Source organism: Camelus ferus, chromosome 8, assembly GCF_009834535.1.
Source record: "Camelus ferus isolate YT-003-E chromosome 8, BCGSAC_Cfer_1.0, whole genome shotgun sequence".
Lineage (NCBI taxonomy): Eukaryota > Metazoa > Chordata > Mammalia > Artiodactyla > Camelidae > Camelus > Camelus ferus.
The window spans coordinates 43,330,408-43,349,555 of NC_045703.1; the positions used below are offsets into that span (position 1 = coordinate 43,330,408).

Genomic DNA, 19,148 nt, shown 5'->3' on the forward strand with positions numbered 1-19,148 from the left:
TTTCACTATTATATGATATATTGGGAAATTAAATTTTTATCCTTCTTGAGATACTCAGTATTTTCTAAATCTGAGAATCAGTATCATTGATTAATTCTAGAAAGTCTCAGATATCAACTCTAAATTTTGCCTCGCCTCAGCCCTACACAATCTCCCAATTTCTCCTGCTCTAACTCTAAATAAATATCATGCCTTCTTAAACTTATCTCAATGTCTTTTTACATCTCTTTTACACTTTATATTGTCTTGTCTTTTTTTTGCTATATTCTGGGTGATGACTTAAGATGTACTATCCCCACAACTTTCTCTTCTGTTGTGCCTAACCAGTTTTTTTTTAGTATTATTATTTTCTAACATTTTTACGTTTCTTCTGTACTCTTACTAGGACAAGACCATTAGAATAAGTTTCAGTTTCAGACTGTCAATCAAAACTACAGGCCACAATAGGCTTACCCAGTACTATTTCCTTAGCTTTAGTAAAGGGTAAAAAACAGATAGGAAGCACTATGCAGAGCAAGAGAATTCCGGAAGCTTCAGACACCCAGATGTAGCATCTCATGTGCCAAATCACTGCACTATTATCAAGGAATGATAGGAAAATGTTAAGAGTGTGAGTCACACCAGCACAGGGAAGCTACAGGGAGCAAGGCCCCTCAGCTTGGTCTCACCTAAAGGCCATTCTTTAGTATTGCTTCAGTACATTAATGACAGAATAGATATTATAAACAATTATGACAGTCATGGGCATTGTGCTTAGATTTGCTTTTCATAAATCATACAACCCTTCTTGGAGTAGGTCAAATAATAAAGTCTTCCAGGCCCAGCCCATCTCACAGTGGGTGCACGGTTCCACTGACCCTCCTAGCAGTCATTTCCTCATTTCCTGAGTTATAATCAAAACAGACATACATAGTGGCTCTGGGGACCATAGTGATGTCTCTTGGTCTGTGGAGAAGAGCTCTTATCGTGGAAAAGGCTGAATTGAATCCCTTAAAACTACCTTCACTCAATCCTGGCCAATATTATGATTATAACAATACTGCATCCCAGTGTATTGACAGAAATCAACACCACTCTTAAAGATTTCAAGATGATCTACGTCAGATAGAATCAATTCTTAGAAAAATAAAATAAAATGGGAAGGAGACAGGAAGAACCAGGTGAGGCTGAGGTTGTAGTTTGAGATAGTGTGGTCAGGGCAGGCATTGGAATGAAACCTGAGGGGAGTGAGGGAGTGAACAGTGTGGCTATCTGAGCAAAATTCATTTCCTGGTGGGGAGAAAGCAAAGGCTGGGGCCTGGAGGCAAGACTGTCCCGCCCTGTCTGATGAACGGTGAGCAGGCCGGCACGACTTGAGCAGTGAGTGAGAGGACAAGAGGTAAAAATAAAAAAAAAAAAAAAGATAATGCAGGGCTTCACAGATCATTTTAGGAATTTTGGCTTTTATCTGAGTGAGGTAGGAAGTAACTGTGGTGTGAAATAATATATATTTTAATGAGATCGTTCTGGCTACTGTGTTAAGAGTAGGTTGATTGGTAGCAAGAGCCAGAATGGGGAGAATGGTTCCAGGGTTACAGCAGAAATCCAAGAAGAGATGATTGAACTTGGGCCACACTGGCAGCAGTAGAAGCAGTAAAAAGTGGTAAAATTGTGGGAATATTTTGATGGTAATATCAAAAGAATACTTTCATTCCTAGATTCAGTTTTCAGTATTCCAGTCCATCAGGATATGTTTGGATCCTAATTCTCACTCTTCTTTCCCACAAATTTTACATATCCTCTTCCCTTAGAAGTAACTTGCGTCTTAAGCCTTTAGATAAACAGCCAGAAGGCTCATTAATGTTGACTTTGATCTCAAAACAAACAATTTTTTATATTAAAGTCTTGGTTATAAGAGCCAAATACATCTCAAAGAACACTTTCCTTTCTCCACTTCTCGCTCCCTTTCCATTTCTTTTCCCAGAAATGTTAGATTGATTCAGTCAGGAAGAGGGCAGCATGAACAATTGGTCATCTTGGCATCTGTTATGGAGTCCAATCATATTGTGAAATTTGGTCACTGTGCTCAGTACTGTAGGTCCCTGGTTACAGGGAGCAGGGTGAGGGGTGAATATCTCTCTCTTGGCTTCTTTAACACAGGGAGCCTCTTCCTTAATAGTAAAGAATTGATTTCAACCCCAGTTAAAGAATATTTCAACTTAGTTGCTACAGGAAGATAGTTATTCCGTAATTGAACATGACAGAGAACACACACACACAAAATAAAACTTATTTTCAACCTCCCAAAATCTTTCATGAAGTTTACTACACCTTTCAAATTCAAGAGAGCTGGAAGCACAGTACATAAAAGGATTGACATTGTGAGAGATGTGATATATGATTTCCACTAGAAAGCCCTTGATGATTTACAACCAAACTAAGACATGCATTCTCCTGATTTCCTAAAATCTGCACTTAATAAAAGTACAGATTTAATTATTTTCATATACCAAATAAAAATACTAATTGTTCATTATTATTTGAAAAATAACAAATTGGCCTGTGAGTTCTATGAATTTGCCAATAAAATAAAAATGAAACCATTTCAGAAATTGTAAACAACAAACTATATTACCACATCAAATCACTAAACAATCCTTAGGGTATTGGAAATCAGGATTCATTTCCACTTAAAAAGGAGGAAAAGAAAGATAAGAGGAAGCAAGCTAAATCAGAATATAAACATCATATGAAAGATTTACAACTAATTTTTTCTGTTGAAAAGCTGTTTCATAATTTGTTGCCTTCAGAAACTCTTTAGTACGAAACCAATGAATAATTTCTATACATAATGCAAAGTAATTATGAGACAGGAGATTAGCTAACAGCTTTTGTATAGAATATGACCTATGAACCAAGTGCAAAGCTTGCCATTAAATTCCTGTATAATTTTAACGAGATAACTTCTCTGTCTCTTCATTTTGTTAGAGGCAACGTAATATTGTCCCAGTATACTTAATATACAGTGATACATAAATGAAATAGCTTTCTTAAAATCCTAATAAACATTCATCTAAAGGGTTATCTAGTGTACAGTACGTAAAATAATAAGGCATATTATGAGATCGCTGGTGATATTGCAGTAATGAACTCTGGTTATTAGGTGGCAGGGGAGAGAGTTATGGAGAATTCCTGTAACTCACAATGGCTTTGGCTGTTAAGCCACAAACACACTTATTTACAGTGTATTTCTCAAACAAACTGAAAATGTGAAGTCAAACTCATTTCCACAGCTCCAAGGGAATCAGGTAAGAAACCTGGGTATTTTAGATCACTCTCTGATACAATTACTTTTTGTTATTTTTAACGGGAATGATGATAACACTAGAAAAATGTCAAAACAAAAGCTGAGAAAAATGAAAATATTTGGTGAGATTTTATCCTATTTTCAATTGGTTTTACTCAGAAACTGAAATACAAAATTAATTTTCAATTGCTTAATTGTTGGTAGTGGAAATCAGAACCACAAAAAGTGTGCACGTTAAATAAATATGTCCTAAGTAACAATAAAACAGAATATATAGCTTTTGGCACCACAAAATAGACTATGTGAATTCCACATCATAGGTTGCTCTTTAAGTTTTATCTGTTAAAACTTTTAAGTTTGTTTTCTCCTTTGCAATAATAGCCAGTCAAGTTTCTTCTAGGGTCCACTGGGGAATATGTGTTTCCAGCTAGAAGACTAGACTTGCTTTTCCACTGAAACGTTTATGTTCACTGCCCAAGTGCATTTAGTCACATCTTGTTATTTTTGATGTTTTTAATTTTTGAAGATTTCTGTAAGAGAAAGAAATTAAGAGGGTTCCATCAGAAATATGTATTAGAAATAGTCAGGAAAGAAACTATTTGTTTTCAAACACAGTTATAGGACACTTACCTGCATATATATATATATATAAATAAAATTTTTTTGAGAAATAACTAGGAACAAAATAAGAAGAGCCCCAAACAAAACAAGGAACTAATGTAAACTCTTCAGAAACAAGGTAGATATTTCTATGAGATAACACTCTAAATGTGCAAAGTGTTTCTCAGTTTACAAAGTGCTTTTCTTTGCATTTTAATTCATCCTTATAAAAACTATTATCTAGGTAATGTAAGGTAAAAAACTGAATCCACAGTGAAGTTAAGAGACTTGCGCAGCAATCACACAGCTAGTAAGAGACTGGAGCTTGATTGTGTTTTTAAAAAATGTTTGCAGACTCATCACCTTGGCTGGGACACAATGCCTACAGATGGAAGCTCAAACCTAGTGGAGTTCTAAAGACAGCAGAGCAGAAAAGGGTACCTGTAATGTTATACTGAAGAAAAGCAACAGGTCTCAAGCATAAGCTGTACAATCTATAGTTTCTAATGAACATATACACAGACTTGACATTAACACATCGTGTCACACTCGCAAGGAAAGCAAGTTATATTGCAGATAGGAATTCTGTCAGTGTTCAGGGAAGATATGGCTTTGTGGAGCATGGGGCATGGGTGGTTTAAAAAAGCATGTACTATTACAGTCAAGAAGTACAGAAAACTGTCATCTCTTTCATTTTCCCACACCTCACTAGTACTATGATCTGTTAAGTGTTAGCCCCCATGGACCTGGAAAGGAACATTCTGAGGTTCTCCTCCCGAGTGCACATCAGTCTATGACTTCCTCCCTGCCTCCCTTCTTCCTTCTTTTCTTTCTCCCTTCCTCTCTCTTCCCTCTCTTCTTCTTTCCTTCCCCCCTTCCTTTTCTCCTACATCCTGGCTCTACATATAACCTTAAGGAAGTTACCTAACCCTTAGGTGCCTTATTTCCTCATCTTTAAAAGCAAGAAGGGGGATAATAATGTCTATTTTATAAGGTTTCGACAACGATTAGATGAGTTAATAAATGTAGAGAGTTTACATTTGACAGTAAGGAGGTCTACTGTCTCACCGACTGTTAGCTGTTTTTGTTATATATGTGAAATACAAAGACAAAATACACAGATTCGTGACTCTGAGGAGCTCACAGGCTAACTAGGAAAGAAGAAAGGGGATGTTAAAGTAGAAAGAAGTGGAATTTCTCCGTACACCACATCCATTCCCCTAACAGCCTGAATTTATTTTCTTCTGTCCACTTGCCCCTTAATGCTAAGTAGGGCTGGGGGCTGGGGGCTGGGGGGTGGGGTCTGATGAGAGGCAGATGGCCCGGATCCCAGGCTTTCCCTCATTTCACTTGCTCTCCTCGTTATACACCACCCCCAGTGGCTGCCGTTAGATTTTTAGGTCTTCCTTTTATCCCAAACAGCTGTAAAACTACACATTGTAGAATATACATTATAGATGAAAGAACACAGGATTTTTGGGCAGTACGCCCAGATTTAATTCCCACTTCTACCACCTACTATCTTTGTGATTTTTTCTGTAAAAAGGGATAACAACCACATTTCTCCCTCACAGCGCCGCTTTTCCTAGGGGGAGAGTAGGGTGAGGGCAAATGAAATAGATATAATGTAGTACAGAGAAACAATCTGAAGACCTCGGTCTGATTCCTGATTCTAAGACTTACTGGCTGTATGTCTTGAGGAATCTCTGAATTCCATTTTCTTACCAGTGAATGAATTTTGGTAGTAATAACTGAATCACAGAGTTGAGGAAACATCAAATGAAATAATGGACCTGCAAGTGCTTTGTAAAACATAAAGTGCTATGGAAATACTACTTGCAATTACTATCTCATATTCACATAAAACTGTTATAAGCCTGTGGCTTGTAATTTCAATCTGTCATCTTGACAGTTATTAGTCTCACTCTCCCTTGTCAATAAACTGATTTGGGATAGTATAGAGTTAAGCAGAAAAATGGGAGGTGAGGGAATTAGAATAATTAGATGATCTCAATATAAAATAATAGGATTTAAACAATCTCAGTTTTGGAAGGGAGCTTAAGTTGCCTTTCTCTGCCTGACCTATCCCCATCTTCCACCCAGGTTAGGCATGCCCTAAATAACACCTGTGCTCCAGTAGCCAGCTCAAGTTGACAGAGCTGATTTTACACTGAATAGGAACTGTGTTCTTTATTGCATTAACTTTCAAGAAATCTCGAAGTGTGAAAGAACTATTTTTTCTGACAATTATTTAGGTTTTAACATTCAAGTTGATTTAAAGCCCTCAACTCTTTTGGTATTTATCAAACATTCCTTTGGAAAATGTCACAAACTTAATATGGAGGGGATGTTTCTTACTTTGAATTGATACTGACTGATTACTTTTGAATATTCATAACTACTTAGATGATCATATTAACTAAGGGGTGTGGAATCATGTTCCTTGGAGATCAAGTTGAACACTTCAGCCATAGAAGAACAGATACAGGATGTAGCCTTGTTTTGGTTTGCTTTGTTTTGTTTTTCTCCCTTAAATGTTTTTTTCAAGAGTCAAAATGTCCTTCAATAGTCAAAATCTATATCTTTGAAGAATAACCTACTGTTGAGTCCACAAAATGAAGCTTTAAAAATACATAAAATTAGATGAGTAATTTTTTTGAATGAGAGGATTAAAGTCAAAGAAAATCTCCATTTCTTCACAGTATGAAGATTCCTCAAAACACTAAAAATAGACTTACCATATGATCCAGCAATCCCACTCCTGGGCATATGCCTGGAGGGAACTTTAATTCAAAAAATATATGCACCCCAATGTTCATAGCAGCACTATATACAATATCCAAGATATGGAAGCAACCTAAATGTCCATACAGATGACTGGATAAAGAAGTTGTGGTATAGTTATATAGCAGACTACTACTCAGCCATAAAAAAAAAAATGTCATTTGCAGCAACATGGGTGGATCTGAAGATCACCATTCTAAGTGAAGTAAGCCAGAAAGAGAAAGAAAAATACCATATGATATCACTCATATGTGGAATCTAAAAAAAAGAAAGAAAAGAAAAAAGAGGACACTAATAAATTCATCTACAAAACAGAAACAGACTCGCAGACACAGTAAACAATTTTTTGGTTACCAGGTGAAAGGGGACGGGAAAGGATAAACTTGGGAGTTTGAGATTTGAAAATGTTAACTACTATGTATAAAAATAGATAAAAAACAAATTTCTTCTGTATCACACAGGGAACTATATACTATATCTTTTAATAACCTTTAATGAAAAAGAATATGAAAACAAATACATGTACATATATGCATGACTAGGACATTATGCTTGTACACCAGAAATTGACACAAATTGTAACTGACTATACTTCAATTAAAAAAAAAGAAAATCTCTATTTTCTCTTATTTTTGAGGAATCCAGTTCAGATATATCTAAAAATGCTTTACATTCTCTTGTAAAACTGATGTTTTCTAAAGAGTTAACTGAACTGAAGTTAGTCACACCCTGCATTTTCCCTTCTGGAAACTTTGAGAGCCAGTTGCTTTAAACTGCTCAACCTGATGGTGAACAGTAAAACCTGCAGTAAGCATATCTGCCTCCCCTGGGAAGCAGCTTGCTTGTGAAATGAAGCTTCCTAGAATCTCTTCCAAATATTTTCAACTGAATTTTCATTCATGTACCCATTTTAATATCCATACCATCCTCTAGTTTCCTTAGCATCTTTTGTAATTAAGTTATTGGTTGAGATTGAAAAAACACATGATATAAGTTAATAGCTGCCTTATTCCTCTTCTCATCTGTGGTGGTTACCATATTACATCATTTTTCAAAGATGAGTCTTATATTTATACTCCTGGCAACTGTTTTTTGCATACAGAATATGTTTGATAGGTGTCATACATTATCTGTCAAGTATAGAATGGGAGTCTGGGGTTCGTTTCTCTCTTCAAGAAATATTCATGAGAAACCTACAGTAAGCCAGGCACTCTTAGAATCTAAGGATAGAGCAAACTGATAGAAATCCCTGTCCTCATGGTGCTCTCATGTGGGGAAGGTGACCCATTATCAAAATGAAGAAGCAAAGTGTGTAGCATGTTACTTGGTATAATAGGGAGAAGCAGTCCCAGATAAAAAGATTACTATTTCAAATAACATGTTTATAGAAGGAATCACCAAAAAGGTAGTGGCTAAGGAAAGACTTAAATGAGACAAAGCCGAAAGCCATGCAGATCTCTGGGGAAGACTGTGCCACTAAGAGAAAAATAGCCTGGGTTGGCATTGAAGATGGAGCACCCCTAGAATTTCTGAGTAACAACTGGGAGGCCAATATAGCTAGGATAGAGAGAAAAGAGAATTAGAGAAGACCACTTTTGTTCAAGATTCTGAACAAAAGAGTCACCTGATCTGACTAAGATTTAACATATTCACTCTGGCTGTTGTGTTGTGAATGGATAACATTAGGCAAAGGCAGAAGCAGACTGACTAGCTAGGAAGCCAATAAAAGAATCCAGGTAAAAAGGGGAAAGGGCAGGGGAAGGATAAATTAGAAGCTGCGGAGTAACAGATACACATTACTATATATAAAATAGATAAACAAGGACCTACTGTATAGCACAGGGAACTATATTCATTATCTTGTAATAACATAATAATGGAAAAGAATCTGAAAAACTGAATCACTTTCCTGTACACCTGAAACTGACATTGTAAATCAACTATACTTCAATCAAAAAATTTTTTAAAAAGGAATCCACATGAGAAATGATGATGGCTTGGACTAGGTTGATAGCAGTGAACACGGTGAAAAATGAACATATTCTAGATATTGTTTGAGGATAAAGCCAATAGGATTTGCCAATGGAGTGCATGTGATGAAGAGAAGGGAAGAAGAGAAATGTGTTCATAATTCCTCTAATGCATTATCTTTCAAAGTGTGGCCCAAAGATTTCCTGTATCACAATCATCCAAAAACCATGTTGAAATCGATTCTATTCCCAGTTCCTTCCTGAGAACTTCTGAAACAGACTCTTTAGAGCAAACTTTTCCTCTAAAGGGCCAGACAGTAAAAATTTTAGGCTTTCCATTTTGTCTCTGTCAATACTACTCAATTCTGCTGATACAGCATAAAAGCAGCCACACACAATGTGTAAATGAGTAAGTGTGGTTGTGTTCCAGTAAAACTTTATATAGACGCTGAAATTTGAATTTCATATAATATTCATGTGTCAGAAAATATTTCTTTATTTTCAACCATTTAAAAATTTAAAAACAACTATTAGAAGCTTGTGAGCAGTACAAGAAGCAATGAGACACATCTGACCCACCACCAGAATTTGCTAATCTCTCTCTAGAGATCAGACCCCAAGAATATGTATTTTTAACATGCTTAACAAGTGACTTTTTTATGCACTATAACTTAGAGACTCCCTGAGATAAATTTTGAAAGTTATTGTCATCTGTTCCTTTTTGTTTTGCTTAATGCACTGATCAGAATAAAGATGGGCTTCCTGAATGAAATAAGAGAGAACTGGTGTGAAATAACGAATAAAAGAAAGATCGTCACCTGCCAACAAGAAAAGAGGTTAGAAAAAGGGGGAAACATTTAAAATAAGATTAAAAGTTATTCACGAGGAAAATTATTCAATTGGGGAGAGACTCTAAAGCTTATTATTTAGAAGAAAACTCTATAGTTAAAAAAAATCCATTTAACATTAAAAAAGATCAATCAGTGGTTTGCACATGACTCCATAAAGTTAAAGGCAGAGATTACTATATAGATCAAGTCCTCTGTTCTACCCACGTTAGGAAACTGCCAATGGTCTTAAGAAAAATACTATTTTGTCATATGAAAGACTATTACCTATCATAATTTGCACACCATGCACACAGCTCTTGTCTGCTGGAGCAGCCCTGTGTCAGGTCTCAGTCGTAAAGGGTTTGCACCATGACATCTCCTCTTTTTCTAGTTTATCATCTAATGCTTCAGTTGCTTTTCTTCCTAGTGTTACACTCAAATCATAAAATCATATGGGGGGAAAGAATAAAAAAGTGAATTTACTTAGACTTTCTAATCATAATAGTATTATTGCAAGAGTAATCATTCTGAGCTTAAAATAATTGACATTGTATTCTGTAAGTATTTCTCAACTTTATCTCTACTTTGATGCCGTGTTCTTGTCTTTGTTGTTTCAAGATTTAATTCACCAGTTTTATTTCTGAGACTGAACCAAATAGAAATGGATAACTTATAGAGAAAATAATTTTTAAATAAGCTCAAATGCAGTTTCAAGTCTGAATAGATGGATCTAAAACTATTAGCGAATAGGTTTTGTATTTTTTTTTTTGCTTTTGTATTTTTTAAAGAACTTATTGGTGAAAAAAATAATACATCAATAAGTCTCTAGCAACCACTATGAAAAGTATGAGTTGTAATGAGACAAGAAAGGAAGTGAAGAGTAAGACATGACTTCAAACAGCCTATCTCAATAACCTGTCTTGCCTAACTCCTAAGAGCTGAAAGATATTTCTCCAAATATCTAACAGATTGCTTTATAAACCAACATGAGACATGATTAATATTATGCCTTCATAATCAATATGTAGTAAGTGCTAAATAAAAGCTAACTAATGATGATAATAATTTTCTAGTGTCTACTCTGTTCCAGTCTCATTATACAATTTCATGTGAAGCAGATATTTTTATCTTTATTTTACAGCTAAAGGAACAAAATCCTAATACTGAATTAGAGATCAGTCTTGGGTCTGTCTGGTGGCAAAGTTTGCACATTTCCTCTGTATCCCACCATCTCACAGAATGTTCCCCCAGTGGATAATTTTCCTGTCCAGTCACAGATTCAGGAGAGAGTGGAGTGGAGAGAAAAGAAAAGAAAAAGGTTGCTTTGCTTGGAGAACTGCTTTTCCCTTTCAATATGGTAGATAGTTTTGCTTTTATAATTAACATTCTGCTGATGAGATCTCCCATTGGTGAAGGCTGATGAGTCAGATTTTCCATGAAGAGCAAGCACTGCAGGAAATAAATTAATCTCTAGGGAAGAAGAGTGGCAAGGCTGTCAGTATTCACACAACTGCCTAATAGGAAATGATATTTCAGAATTGTTCAAAGAATGAAATGATTGCGGTTCTCCTTCCAGCATATTCTTAAATATTTAAACCTTCCCAAAACAAGGGAAATAGGCTGCTATAAAGTGAAGAGCAATCTTATAACATTTTACTTTAGGCTGTCAGTATTTCTCAACTGAAAGCAGTATTCCCTGGGTATGTAAGGGAAATTCCACTGGTGTCATTATTCTGTTTATATTATGAAAAATCTGCATTGCTGTTAAATAGAAGGATAAAAGACACACCAGATTTTTGGATTACCCATTGGAAATTATCCAGTATCTTAAATAACAGGTTTTCTAGTCTTTGGGAGTAAAAGTAATTATTATGCTTAGAATTACTCACTATCTAGAATAACACTGAATTATTGAAGTGTGCCTGTGTGCCTTTATTAAAATTGAGAAGCAAGAATATGTTTTATGATTTCTAAAGTACCTACCTCTTGAGAGCATGTATTCAGTCATTCAGAATCAAGTTTTAATACAGAACCCCCACCTTGTCTAATTCTCAAAATAATTTTGATAGAGAAATGCCTTATGTTTTGTCTCCCATCATACAAGTAAAATTGGAAGTTTAGAGTAAACATTAAGTTAAAGTTCAGTACAAATCTTTTTATCTTCCTATAAATCCATCCATTCTTTCTGGCTTCCACCTTGACTATGGGGAAGAGCTTTTCATTGAGCTTATTACTCTTATTTGTTTAGCTTATATATTAAGTATGTTCCGAGATGTGGTGAATCATTTCTCCATGAGACATACTTAAAGATGAACACAGTGTCATGACTATGACATTGGAATAGGCCATAGAATCACAGGCTTTCAGAACAGACGTCATAAAGATTACCTGGTGCACCTCCTATTTTGATGAGGAAAACAGAACTAGGTAAGTGAAATGGCCTGTGAAAGGCTGCACATCTAGGGTGTACTGACCTGGGATCAGACCTTATGGTACCTGCATTTTGTTTTCTGGCCGAGAGTCTTCTCACTACCTGACAGGTCTGATTTATAGAGGATGAGTCATGGCATGGGTTTAGTTTAAAGATGTAGGAGTAATTAGAATATAGTTGAAGCTTCAAAAGCAAGGAAATTCCATTAGAGAAGGTTGATCAGGAGAGTTATTAAATTTGTTCAGTAGAGAACATTTATATTGGGCAAAACCAAATAGATATATATTTTTAAATTTGATTGATTTATTTATTTTTTATAAAGTATAGTTGGTTTACAATGTTGTGTTAATTTCTGGTGTACGGCATAGTGATTTTGTGTATATATATATATATTCATATATATGAAAAGGAATATATAATATAATATATATATTCCTTTTCATATTCTTTTTCATTATAAGCTTTTTCAAGGTATTGAATACAGTTCCCTAAGCTATATAGCAGGACCTATTTTATATATAGTAGTTAGTATCTGCAAATCTTGAACTCCCAAATTAGCCCTCCAACTGCCCCCTTCAGTAACCATAAAAAGGTTTGTTTTCTATGTTGGTGAGACTGTATCTGTTTTGTAAATAAGTTCATTTGTGCAACTAGGCATATTTTAAAAGACTTTCCTTTCTGGCAGAGATGGTAGCTTCTAGAGAGACACATGAAGAGGAAAAAAGAAAACGGCCCCCTGTTTAGCCAGTCAGGTCACCAGAAGCAATCTCTGCAATTAATGTGTGACCTACATAGTAGCCAGCTCCTCCTCACAACCAAATGACAATCCTCTGATACCACGTGACTTTGCCCTGGGCTGAAGGGAGCCTGCCCACAGTCACGCTACCTTTTAGGGAGGCTCAAAGGCAGCTGCATCCAATGATTGATTGACTGAGGCAGGGGCTATAAAAATCTGGCCTCCTCGTCCCAATCCAGGACAACTCTAAAGAGCCAGGCCAGCTCCAGAGCTCCCTGTGGGTCAGCTGAGGTCTTTCTTGTGACTGCATTATGATTCAACTTCTCCCTCTGTCCAGACCTGCTTTTGTTCCTCTGCTCTATGTGTTGTTCCTGAGAGCACTTCTCAATAAACTTTCTACACGCAAGTCCACCCTGGGAACTGGACATGAAACAAACAGCTTAAAACAAACATTTGCACTTAACACATATCACCTACCAAAACTAGCACTATACCTGATTACACAGTGGAGCTCTGGGCTCTTTCTGAGCTCCTGCAGCTGAGTTAAAACAGGGAAGGGGTCCGTTAGGGAGGCTCAGGGCTTTCATGTCCTGCACAATTGTAGTGTTTCTCGGACTCTGAGGATTCAGTGACATCTCCAAAAGAAGATTTCTAATCACTTCCCATATCCATAGGATTCATAGAGGCCATGAAATTCTCAAGAGGATACACTCCTCGAAGAAAAAAAGTGCAGACAGAAACTCAGTGACTCCAAGAGCCACATCAGGAGGTCTCAGCCAGCACTTTGCAAAATAAACTGGCAGGAAGCAACGTTTTCCTTAGCCATCAATTCAAAAAGATGCAGAAGCTAATTATCATAGCTATGATTCAACTGGAGTTTATTATGTACCATACCAACTCTAACCTATCTTATCTAATGTAGTCATCAAAATAGTCCATGGGGTAGCACTATTATTAACCCAATTTTCTGAATAAAGAGAGGCATTAATAAATTGCTTGTGGTATACAGCTAGGGAGTGGGGGAGCCAAGGTTTAAACCCAGCAGTCTTAAGTTCTGACTCCAAAGGTTAACCACTTAACCATCCTACTTTCAGAGAACTGTTCTTTTAGTAATTTATAGACAAAACAACATGCAGACTTAGTAACAATGCTCCCAAAACAAGCAACTGGAGTGAATCAAGGACCCAGAGACGAAGGTCACCCACGAGATTTGGTGAAACATTTTCATCAGTTTCTTAAGTAAAGGGGAGCTGGGACTCACAACACTGATCCTGAAGTAGAGTTTACTGTGCTCCTGGCTGCAGCGGAATAAACTCTTCATTACACAACATGTGTTCAGCCACTGACAGCGAATCTTATAGCTGTCAACAGTGAATTTCAAAATAAAGAATTCCCTTCAGTATAATTATTAGATACATATCTGAAATGGTTCCACTTCATCTAGCTGAAAGAACAAGACTTGAGTGTCCAAAAGGAGCAAAACTAGAGAAGCAGTTCCCTTGTCTGTTTTGTTTTGTTTTCTCTGTGGTATGCTACAAAGACTCTACAACTGCCATTCTCACCCAAAGAGAATTTAGGCAATGACTGACTTGTGTCTAAGCATTAAAAAGAGGTGAAAGCTCAGAAAGGGTATCATTTGCCCATCCTGAACTCCAAGGCAGTTGGTGAATATTCACAGATGAGCTATTCATTCCAAGTACAGTAAATGTTAAGTATAGATCCAAGGAGTCTTTTTTTAATGATGAAAAAACATACTATATTTCACAAGACAAAAATTAAGTTTGAAGAATTATATTTCTGCTTTAGTTTACTTTTGTATTTTTATATATGTTATTGTTATATAATTATAATTCATAATGAAGACAGACTCTGTGATTCATTGTAAATATGAATGGGAAAGCAAGTGAAACTATGGTCCAGATGTGCATAGTAGGTAATTTTTAAATAAACGCATATTGAAATTAACATAATAAAGGAGATTTCATTTTACTCTCTTGAGTAAAGTTAGTCTCACTTGCTTAGAACTATTACTTTAATTCCAGGTCCTCTTTTTCCTTAAACTACCACTAATGTGAAATATGTTCAAAGCAGGTCCTGCTCCTGGGTTGAAACAAACCGCACAGTTTATTCAGGACACAAAGCTGGGGCTGCCACATACCACCCCAAGAAGATGCACACACAGGGAAAGATCAGATAACAAGTTTTCCTATGATTGAAACAAAAAGTCTGATCTCAGCAATTGTGCTATCTGATACTTTTTAGGATCCATAGTTTTAAGGAAAAAAAAGAGTTTCCAATGAATTAATAATAGCTTGAGACTCAACACGCTGCACCAATTTTCACTGCAGTAGTTGTTTCTTTTATAGTCACACTTGGTTAGTATTTGAAATTTGGAGGAATTGCAATATGCATGGTTTTCAAAGCCCTTTATAGAATTTCATTTTTATCACTCAGAAAGAGTCAATGAAAAGGTAATAAGAAAAGCTCTACGGGATATTTTTATAGGAGTGTCAGAAGCCAGTAAGTTAACTACATGAAAGAACCCAGATTGTACAGACAGAGTTTCAGCAGAAACACTTCAGAGACTTTATTTCTAGTATTTTGACTTTTACATGCCCTTGGAGGAAAAAAGAGTGCTGGCTACAAGACCAAATAAGGAGGGGAAAGGAACAAACCATATGCTTAAGAATAATTACAGTTTCAATTTTTCTACAAACGAACTGTGAAGTTTCAAAGATAAAGTGTAATAGAAATTGAGCTGCTTTGGTGTGTTAAAATATTGCCAAGAAAGAAAATTCTCCTTTCCCTTGCTAACTCATCCCAGATTCCCACAATATGGAAGTTAATCTGGGTAGCTTAATTGAATGCTATCAACTTCTCCACAAGCCCATTTGCTCTTGTTTTGCTTTTAGTAGAGATGAAAAATATCAGATCACCATCTCTATAAACCAAAATATTCCAATTCAAGTCTAAGTTAGGTTACTTATCTGACACTTCTTTAAATTAAAAGTACCTCATTATTTTTACCTCTTCTCAAGTCATTAATCCTTATTATTAATTCTAGAGAATGTTAAAGAATATTGTCACGATAATACAATCTTAAAATAAAACACTTCCTTGGCCCTCAAAACCATAAATGAGAAGAAAAATCTAATAACAGAGAACAATGAACAGACCTATCGTCATTTTAAGTGTTTAACATTATGCTGCACTTACAACTACATTTCAGTGAGATCTGCACTTTGACTGAGTCATATACCCTGAACAAAATGGCAGTAAGAATCCATATATTGTTCATTGTCATGGAGGCAGTTAAAACCAGTATCATGAGGCATCACCGACCTGTGGTTACTTTGGTGCCTGCTACTGCAGTTGTCCCAGTCTTTCTCTTGCCTTTCTCCAGATCAGCCAAATCATTTTGACAACCAACTGGTACTTCTGAATCCAGGCCAGCTTGATTTGAGTGCAGTTTCTTGGGTCTGTCTACATGGAGACTCTGAAACGACACAGGCCAGAGTGATTGATTTCACAAGTAAATTATCAGTCCAAAATAAATGCTTCCCAGAAATATGACAAGGATAAACATTTATCACATGGCAAGTTATTTCTATACATATGAGACAGAACAGTCTATATGTCAAAGTGAGTTACAAATTTTATTTTCATCAACATATTTTGGTAATCCAGATGTTGAATTTTTGAGGCAATCTAAGTGACTAGAATAAGAAGTCATCTCAGGCACAGAATATCGTTTTCAAAGACCACTTGTGTGTATTACTTTCTTCTTGTAAACTTTTTAAAATATTTTTCACTTAGAACATTTTCCCTTGGTTTTATTCTTATAGTTTAATAATCCAGCATTTCATTGTATATTACATAATTACGTGTTATATAATGAAGTACAGGATTCATTTCTGTATTATTTGTACTTTCTATATTAAAAAACTAATCATAACATTTACTTTAAAATAACCCACATTTTTATCGTTATGCAAATTTGACAAATCTCCTCTAGTCAATTTAAGAATAATAATTCATCATAACAATGAATTATTAAGGCACAACATCAATGGACCCTAAAACACATCTCACACACACGAGATGTCATAACGTTTGATGCTGTGCTGACATATTGCATGCTTCAAAAGATTGTCAGATATGAGCAAACACAAAAGACCCAAATAGGAAACTGAACTTTCAGCACGCTGCTTCATACCCAAATTCAGATCAGAAGTTTTTAAGTTTGAATATGATTACAAAATATTCAAAGATTAATGGAGTCAAAAGTAGCCAATCAATTTTGGCCATCAACACTAGTCATTTTGGTTCCTAAAGGATAGGGTAATGAGTAATTTTCCTTTAAGTTCCTCTTACAGACTGTGTACAGCATTCAATTCATTAAAAACTTAATTAAAAGCTTGAATCAAAGGCTTTTAAAGCTTGGAAAGAGCCAAAAAGGAAATGAGGGTCCAGAATGATTAAATAACTTACCCTAAATAATTTACCCAAATTAACAGAATAAACAATGCCAACCAAGTCTCAGGTATATGTTTCCCAACCCTTAGTCCAGTGCTCTTTCCATCACTCTGTGATCAATTTGCTCATTTATTCTTTCAATGTGGTGGGCCAGATGCACCGATGGCCCCACTTCTTTACTCCTCTCTGTATCCATGTCTTTTCTGTGCAATTTTGCAGTGCTTTCCTACTCTGACTTCTGACTTGTCCATGTGACTTCTTCTGGACCAACAGGATATTGACACATGTGACACAGAGACTTGAAAGATGTTTGTACAACTGGTTTTGTCCATTCTTGTCCTTCCACTTTGCCATGAGAACATGCCTAGACTAGCTTTCTGGAGGTTGAACAGGACAGAAAGTAGAGCCAGTTCACCCAGTCTTCCAAGATAAGACAACCAACAGCCAGAGGAGTCCCAAACATTTGGGCAAATTCAGCCTAGATGAACAGAAACTAACTCAGGTCAGCTGAACTCCACAGCCTCATGAGCTAAATAAATGTATTTTGGACTGGATACCACTAAGTTTTTTCTTGTGACTATGCAGCATTGTGTGGTAATAGATAACTAGCATGTCCAAAAACCATTTATTTATAGTATCCCTGATACTCAGAATATTGTAAGAATACAAACATAAATATAATGTAGTCTCAGACTCTAAATTGTTTAAATATAATTTCTTAAATTGCTTAAACAGAGAATTAAAATAGTGTGGTAAGTCATTTAGAGATAATTCTCAAATTCCTTCTTTCATGACAGAAGATGGGATCCTGGTGGTACTACCAGGAATAACTCAAAAGACCAGAGTTTGAATGTTGGTAATAATTAGAACTAAACCATTATACTTACTTACATTTGACTCATCCACAGTCCACAAAACAGTAAGTCCATTACTTGGTATGAATTTTTAAATTTATTGTCAAGCCTGTACTACCACATAGCTTCATTTGTTTTTAATTTTTTTCTTTTTTTTACATATTTATTTTTATTTTATTTATCATTATTTTTTATCTTTCCCCCTTAATAGAGGCACTGGGGATTGAACATAGGACCTTGTGCACACCAAGCATATGCTCTACGACTGAGCTATACTCCTCACCTCCCAAAGCTTTAAAAAGAAGCAGATTTAACCCAGTATCTAAATACTTTCCTGACTTTGAATTAGATACTTTGGAAAATATATTATATCAAGTTATTAGATGAGTACTGAATCACAGTTTTTCAGTACTGAGCAATAAACTAGATTAAAGAAGGAATGTAGCTTCTTGCTTTTTCATACCGAATTCAATGGATAATCTTAAAACATTTAGATATGAAAATACTAGAAAATGTAAATTTTTTGTATTATAGTATATCCCAGACTTCAGAGAAGAAATGTAGAATTTAAATAAAATCCTTAAACCTGAAAGCTTAACATGAAAGGCTGAGGAGAGAAAATGATCTCTTCATCAGACTGGGTCCAGTATTGTGCAGGCTCGGTGCTTCTTGCTGCAAACCTCTGGCAGATTCGACATTTTATAAGCACATTAGCATTTCAACAATTAAGAACCCCACTTTGCTAGAGGTAGTCCCCACATTGTGACCTCCTCTAGTGAAGCTCTGTCAAGATTTCCAGCCTCTCCTTTGCTTTAGTTATTACAGCCAAGCTCCTGTTCCCTAACGAAAAGGCAGGTAGGTAGTCATCTCTTAGGCTACTAACTCTGCCATGTTCTCTGAAACTTGTTTACCTAGCCCCTTCCTCGAGGAACCTGAGTCTTCAAACCATCCCCTGGTATTTTCTGCTACAATAAAATTCACACAGTGCTCCAGTTTTCAATGCCAATTGCTCTCCATTAAGCACCATCCCCGCAACCTCCCCAGTCTCTCTCACCCTCTCTTCTTTTCTATCTCTCAAATTCTTCCACTGTGCCTTCAGAACTTTGCTCCATTGTTTGCAAATTTCACCACATACTTAACTTTTTTCCCAAACATTGTCTTTATCTTCCTACCTTGACTAA

General features: G+C 35.9%; 2 protein-coding genes across 17 annotated transcripts in view; one reads left to right on the top strand and one right to left on the bottom strand.

Moving 5' to 3' along the window:
* The window catches only part of C8H6orf58 (chromosome 8 C6orf58 homolog), a 161,032-nt gene that overhangs the window by 39,927 nt on the left and 101,957 nt on the right, over positions 1–19,148 (top strand). The gene's annotated exons all lie outside the window — the stretch shown is intronic.
* Positions 674–19,148, bottom strand: part of THEMIS (thymocyte selection associated) — a 155,684-nt gene continuing 137,209 nt past the window's right edge. For both annotated transcript variants that reach the window (XM_032484854.1, XM_032484852.1), the window contains 2 exons: positions 15,980–16,133; positions 674–3,816 (listed from right to left, as the gene is read on the bottom strand). In XM_032484854.1, coding sequence (XP_032340745.1) covers positions 3,800–3,816; positions 15,980–16,133 — 171 coding nt within the window. In that variant the 3' untranslated portion in view covers positions 674–3,799. The remainder of the gene's footprint in view (positions 3,817–15,979; positions 16,134–19,148) is intronic.